General features: G+C 41.4%; 1 protein-coding gene across 1 annotated transcript in view; it reads right to left on the bottom strand.

The window, feature by feature from the left end:
• Positions 1-235: 235 nt before the first annotated feature.
• Positions 236-7,475, bottom strand: part of CEP57 (centrosomal protein 57kDa) — a gene marked incomplete at its 5' end in the record, with an annotated part of 18,595 nt that continues 11,355 nt past the window's right edge. Inside the window, 6 exons of the mRNA XM_009334857.1 lie at positions 236-612; positions 2,461-2,605; positions 3,292-3,536; positions 3,895-3,975; positions 4,135-4,239; positions 5,334-5,411. Of these exons, the coding sequence (XP_009333132.1) occupies positions 376-612; positions 2,461-2,605; positions 3,292-3,536; positions 3,895-3,975; positions 4,135-4,239; positions 5,334-5,411 (891 nt within the window). The remainder of the gene's footprint in view (positions 613-2,460; positions 2,606-3,291; positions 3,537-3,894; positions 3,976-4,134; positions 4,240-5,333; positions 5,412-7,475) is intronic.

Here is a 7,475-nt window from a genome sequence, read left to right as displayed (position 1 = left end):
TGAGAAGCCTCCCAGTGCACAGTTCAACAGCAGGATGAAATCGCACTGGCATTCCACACACACCAACCCACACGTATGTGCAGCGCTTGGTGTGCTGAAAGGAAGTGGAGGGACTGCTGGAACCATAACACGAAAGGAACTGCTGGAGACCTGTGTTCAGATTCAGTGTCTGGGTACCTCAAAAATGGAATGTGTGTTAAACTAGACCATCATATATACAATCAAACCCAGGGATGGAGACTTAAGGGCCCATATTTCAAAAGTGCACTTAGCATACAGTAGTCTCTTTCACATAGCAAGAAAGGCAGCTGCTTTAATTCCAGAACATGAGGAAGTTTGACCGGGATGGAGTCAAGAACATCTCCTGCAGAACAGTCAGTAGTCCCAGCTGATATCATCTTTCTGTAGTGAAGTCTGTATGGTCTGCATGTCTCTCAACAACTGAAGATTCTTCCGACTCTTCTCTCCAGGTTTCACTTTGATGGGACCAGCATTCTTCCCTTTTGTGGTTACTGTAGTTGTTACTTTAACCTCGCTAACAGGGAACCTGCTGTCTTTTATTTGTTTAGCAGAAGTCTTTTTGGACTTGCATTCTCTCTTAAGTCTCTCTAGCTGAAAGAAAAACCCGAAGAAAAACACTAAACTGAAACAAGGTCACTGCTTATGTTGCACAGTTCTTCCAGACGGCTGAAGTACCCCACCACTCATCTCACCCAGCTAAGCAAATGGATGCTCCCAAGTCCCCCTGAATAATAAATATTTTGTTTTCCTTACACAGCATTGCTATTTTAGCATCTTTAGAACTGTGTTCAGCTTATCGTCTGAACGACTAGGTTATCTCTTTAAACACTGACAAATTGATTTTGGGGGAATGTCTCCACCATGAATGTAATAGAAGAAGTTATATATGACAGAAAGTTGATTTGTCACTGTTACCATCCAGTGATTAAAAAACAAAAAACAAACAGAAAACATTTTTCTACACACGTACTGGTGATTTTAACAGCTAGTCACCATCAGAGATGTAGCTTTAAAAAGAATACCAAAACTCTGCTGAGGTGAAGAACTGGTATCCACACACAGCACTAAAGACTCAGTACTCTGCAACGAGGACTGAGCTGCCATAAGCTTCAGCGGGGAACTGGACAGAGTCTAAGGTGCAGGCACATTCATATTCTCAAACTGCAAAATGGCTGGCTTCCACGGTTCCCCTCACTTCAGGTAGTGGTGCTCCCTCCTCCTCGTTTATAGCATGCAGCGATCTCCCTAAAGGCTGACTGCTGAAACTTTTGCCAATAGCTAGTCAGAAGCCTCAGTATACGCAGAATCATTACTGCTGAGAACTGCTACACATCTATTTCTCTGCAACAGTTCCTCTGAAGATTGCAAGAGATCAAAGGTGAGTAATGCTGCTGTTTCTGAAAACATTTTGGACGTCGGCAGCAGTGCTCTCAGTACAGATTTTGTGCCCAAGTTACATCAGATGAGGGTGAATCGTGGTTCATACGAACTGAACCAGATTAAACACAAGGGGTTAAGCTCTTTGGAAGAATTTCACTAAAATGCATGAAGATTAGAGAAAATATGGAATCGACAGGGCTTATAGCTTTGAATGAACAGGCTACAATATTCAAAACATTTTGAAAGTTGTTTTAAACTGAAACAGATATTTCAGGTTTTATAAAATGCAAATCAAAACATAAATAGGTCATTTACTCCAAGCAAAGGAGAACTGTTAAAAGATTCAGCTCAACAGTGAAAGCCCCTGGGAATCTAGGTATCTCTCTAAATACAGTTTAGGTTACTCTAAGTTCACTGCGAAGAACAGCATTTCACGAGGGCTTTCCCCGCTACCTGTGCAGCTGGTTGTCACTAAGCGCCTCACACAAAGCAGTTGCTTTGGTTCAGCACAGCTCTTTGACGCATGCCAGGAGTGAGCGTGACTGATCAGAACACAGGTATCTCCTGACACATCAGATATCCGACCAGAAACATCTCCCAGACCGACCGCCGGGGGCCCAGAAGTAGACTCACACCTTTCAGCCCTATACACTGTTTCCCATCTTGTGTATTGCCCAACCAGCTTATGCTGTGTTTACAGAATTCAACAGCTGTGGGATTTGCTATCGCACAGTGGACGATCTTTTCCCTGTTTTGGGGATGAAAGGAGTGTAAAATGCAATGCAAGAACAGATGTGAAAGCTCTGCCCAGGACAGGATGAAGAGTGGGCACAAGGGTGACACGGTAAGACAGAAAGGATACTCCTGCAGAAATACTGGGATAGAAAGATGGAGGTATGCAGAGTAACTTTGGGACATCAAAGCTAAAGCTAGGCACTACCGCTCTACAGTAGTTATTTCTGCTTTATTCAGTTACTGCTAAATCAGGATAGAACTCAAAAAAAACCCACTTAAGATGGCAACTCTACAGAAACATGAATATAGTAAAAAGTAACTGACCTGCAACCGATGTCTCCGGACTTTGCTGATCTGGTCTGCCTTTGCTTCCATCTTTCCCACCAGTGCCTCAAGTTCCCTCTCCAGATCTTCCCTCACTGCAATGGTTGGGGCTTCCTGGGCAAGCTTTGACAGCTGCTGGTGATCACTGGCATGGAATTCAGACAGAACAAAGCTCGCATCAGACTCCCTTGGCTTCTAGTGCTTGTACACCCAGTTCAGAAATAACACTTCTAGGAAACTACAGCATCAGCAGCCAGACTTGTTAAACATGCCATAACGAACCAGTAAGAACAGTTTTGCTGGTTAGCAGCATTATTACGGTAGCACATCCTGGTGGCAAGGCTGCTGCAACGTCAAGTCTCAATAACATAAGTAGCTTCACACATTCAAAATGACCAAATAACCCCTTGAGGGCATGATCTCAGCACTCGTTCAGTTACTATTTTGCCTATCTGTATCTCCTGCAGTTGTGCAGTAGGATAACAATTCGTGTTCTGTTAACCAGGACAAGCAAAATGACTAGTAAAGCTGTCCTTTAACGGAGTATTTGTCTATTGCATCAGGGGCTGTTACCAGACTTCTCCCCGACCCCTCACAAATTTGATACTGCTGTATATAAAAACAGGTATGCAGTCCAGATTGTTTATCAGAATTTATTTTTTACCACAAAAATAAATGACAGCCTCCGCAGCCAGTAGAACAGAGATTACATGCCAGAGACTTCCCAAAACTAACTCCTTTCTCAGGAAAAACCTTCCAACTTTAAAGCAAAAGGCAAAAATATAAAGCATCTACGTTCATAATCTGCAATGGAGAATATGCCAAACTCACAAACTCATCTGCCCAAATTCATCTTGTAAAGTCAGCAGCACTTCTGAGAGCTCTTCCTGGGATGAAGAAGACTCCTTTGGCAGAGATGACTTTCTGCTTTTGCTGGCAGGATGACCAGTACTGACGGGTTTTGCTAGTGGAGTATCATTTACCACACGACTGTTACACAAAGCTTTCGTGTGTTGTTTCATCAGGTGTAGGACATGTTGCACGTTGGCGCCAACTGAATGACTGGGACTAGTAGACTGGACAGAAAAGTAAGAGAGACTTCTTTTAAATGGCATTGTCAACAACCTACTTGATACTAATAGAGAACATTTAAAAACAATAACATTTTTGATTTGCTGCCAAGAATCTATTTTTTGTTTGAATGAATATGCACTAACAAGAAGAGCTTGACTAGCAGCATAGGGAGGATCCATTTTTTGGAAATGCCACTTCAGCAAGTTATCGATACTCAACAAGCCTTTTGAAGACAAACTGGAAGAAAAGAGTGAAAGAAAATGAAATGATCTGGCCACTGGGTGTCAGGAGTGCACCAAGCCAAAGCCACTTCAGGAGCTGCAGCTACTGAGCATTAAGCTGTGGAATTAAGCAGCTCACCTTCCCAGCTACAAAGGGTACATCACCCAGACACAGTCTGTAATGGGGCTGCGCAGTGAGATGGCTTGTACGAGAGCATTTCTGGAAGGAAAGAAGAGAGAAATGTTTATCAAAGATGACACTACAGCAAACCCATTTTCCCTTTGCTTTGTAATAAAAGAGGCAGCCTACCTTCCTGACTGCATGCACACACCCTTATTTAACTCCTCAGTAATTGCCCTTCTCTTCCCCCCATGTTACCTTCTCTGGCTGCTTAGTTTTTTTCCTGGGTTTTCTTGCTTTTGGAGAAAGCAACGGTGATGCTGCTTGAATCAGTAGTCTGTTGGTTTCCAGGCCTGTCTGAAGCTTTAATTGAGGGAATAAGGGGCGTTACTGGAATTATATTAATAAATGATCAGAGACAGAGTAAGTTGAGAATTGCAAAACAAGAATTTTTTAAAAACAGGCTCTCTGAAAGCCAGTGCTGCAAGTTTTTAGGATGCTTCTGTAGTCAGTCCAAGGTCAATTTAAACATTAAATAAGAATACTTCCTCTGGTAGCACTACTCATGACTAATCCCAGTAAGTTAGAGAATTAAGTCTTACTGCATTACTCCCATGCAGGCAAGTGCTGAAACATCAGCTGTGCTTTACACTTGACAAAATGTTGGGGAAGTCGAGCCACCCAATCCTGCTCAATTGATCCTGTGGCATATAGTTAACAAACAACTATTCCTTCTATTAAATTTGACAGTAAAAAAAACCCTCCAAACCACCTATTGGAAGAGTTAAGGTCAGGATTCTCACTGTCAACAGTGAGCTCCATACGCTTCACTGTTCCTTCCAACAGGAAGCTATGGCATGGCTTTAGAAATCATCTCCTAACCAATCTCAACTAGAAGTATTCACAGAACAATTATTGGTGATTGAGACACCTTCCCCCCCCCGGCCAAAAGTTAATGCTAGAGCCTAACACATTATCTACATACTTCTTCAGCATACAATGAGTATTTAATGAACACAACACTTCAAGGTTAGAAGACCAGTGTCCTCGTGGGCTCATAACCAACAGCATGTTGCCTCTTTTTTTGCCTCCTTCTACAATATTTCTAGTTACAATTATGAACAAGGGAGCATACTCGACCTTGATCTATTTAAAGCAGAGATCCTCATACATCCTCAACTATGAATTAGTCTGAACTTCTACTCCTCTTTTCCAACTAGCTTCTTTTATTGAAGAAATTAAGCTTTGGTGCACAGGTGCTGTTAGAAAAAGGTTTCCAAGTTTCTCTGAGGCTTTGAGAACATTTGGCGCCTCAGATGGGGGGTGGGGAGACTAAAACAAGGGTTTCATTATTCTGTATATGGGAGGCACTTTCAGCAAGTTTAGTTGACAAGTTGATGGAAAGGAAGAGCTAATTACAGTGCATACCAGTACAAAAGAAATTTCCTGTTGGTTACCTCAGCTGCTTTTTCCTGAACAAGCTTCCTCGCATGTTCTTCCTCCTGAAGCTTCTGTTCCAGCTCTTTCATTTTTTTCTAGTCAAAGTTGAATAAAAATAATAGCATTACTAATGAAACAATTCTTTTTTTCCTGAAGCCTACAATACTAAGAGCTTGAGCAAAAGTATATGAGTTCAACTTACGACTTAAAGCTAAGTGAAGACCTGAGCATTAGAATGATTGCTGATGTTTTGTCTGTATAGGCATAAACACAGCAGTCAAGTGCTTATCCTTAAAACTTAATTGATTTTTCTATTTTTACTTCTGCAATTGCTATCTGAGTTTAAGTCGCAGCCTACAGGGAGAACAATACACAAGGCTGTCTTTCTCTTTGGTTGTAAAAAACCACCAAACTAGAAAGTGGGTTGTTTTGTGTACATTATCCTGAAAGATTTTGTACTACAAAAGGGCTAATAAAGGTGTATCATGTATCATTATAAGCTGAGAGAAGACTTGCTTTATTCAGATCGCTAATGGTATTTTTGCTAATATCTGTAACTTAAACTATTACAAGAGAGGAATTTTCGAACACCTAGGCACCTTCCTTATAAAGAAGCGGGAGGAAAGTTTATATGATACCTCTGAGGTATCTTTAAGCAAAACTGAAGTGATTTCATCTTTTTATGGTAAAAACATGTAAGAACTCTTTTGAAAGCCCTTTTCAAAGAAAGAGTTAAGGAGAAAGGCACACATTTCTTTGTAAACCCTCCAACAAGACGAAAACCTTGTTTAAGCAGGATACTTAAACTCCCAATGTGGAAGTTATCAAATAACTTTCTGATTTTGTACAGCAGAGTGGAAAAACAATCCAGAGCTCCAGGACACAAAACAACTTCCCTTCTCTTCCCCCAAAGACTGATTATTGACAGGGCCACTAATCAAACTTAAGGCAGAAAAGCATGCAGTTCAAAGTAACAGCTATATTTATACACTTCTGTTTGTATATAAACCCACTACACTGAGGTAGTAAATATTTCAGTTCTGCTTTACTTAAGCATTAACTGCAAGATTAATGTAACCAGCTGTTACACAAAGGTGTTAAAAGGCAAAACCCCGGATAAACATTGAGGACAAAGGCACTATACAAAGGAACCAACTTTTTCTGTTGAATAAAAGAACCCTTTTGACTATTCTTTTTTCCTCTCATTCAAATCAGATATATTCCAGGTAACTTAAAATCATCTTCTGCCCTTTACAGTATGAGGCACAATTCTTGATTTCCATGTAGTCAGTCTCATGAAGATCTTTGTTTAACCTGTTAAGTATGACAGAATTTTTAATATGAAAATACAGTTCAAACTGAAGATTTGCTTCAGAAGACTGATGTGAAGCTGGGCCAATGTTTTTATCCTGAAATGAATGAGTATTCACTCAGCCAGCTGTTTAGCTGCTGTGTGCAGTTCAAACTGCACAGCAAGAGTATATCTTACTGTGTCACCAGTGATAGACCCCGTTAGAAATTATCTATCCAAGTTATATTCTCAAAAGAAATTTTTTTTTCTTGCTTATAGAAGAAAGTATTACGCAGATTACTGGTCCATCACTGAGAGGAAAAGGCCAAGGGGCCAGCTAACAGCAAATACATACGCTACCCAGCCATGCTGCCCATCACATAAGATAGCACAGCACAGAAAGAGCGCTGCAGGTCAGCACTGGGCTGCCTAAAACACTCTGCTCAGTCACCAGTAGCCGCAACAAAGAATTTCAATGTCTATTTTTGCCTGTTTTCTAAGGGTAATTAAGTCCCATGCAATCACCTCACTCACAGAATCATAGAATAGTTTGGGTTGGAAGGGACCTCTGAAGGTCATCTAGTCCAACCCCCCTGCCGTGGACAGGGACATCTTCAACTAGATCAGGTTGCTCAGAGCCCCCTCCAACCTGACCTTGAATGTTTCTAGGGATGGGGCATCCACCACCTCTCTGGGCAACCTGTGCCAGTGTTTCACCACCCTCAGCGTAAAATATTTCTTCCTTATATCTAGTCTAAATCTACCCCCTCTAGTTTAAAGCCATTCCCCCTTGTCCTGTCGCAACAGGCCCTGCTGAAAAGTTTGATGCCATCTTTTTTATAAGCCCCCTTTAAGTACTGATAGGCTG

Source organism: Pygoscelis adeliae, unplaced genomic scaffold (genome assembly GCF_000699105.1).
Source record: "Pygoscelis adeliae isolate BGI_AS28 unplaced genomic scaffold, ASM69910v1 Scaffold141, whole genome shotgun sequence".
Taxonomy (NCBI): Eukaryota; Metazoa; Chordata; class Aves; order Sphenisciformes; family Spheniscidae; genus Pygoscelis; species Pygoscelis adeliae.
The sequence above is the reverse complement of the archived record's forward strand: the minus strand, read 5'-3'. Positions and strand labels throughout refer to the sequence as shown.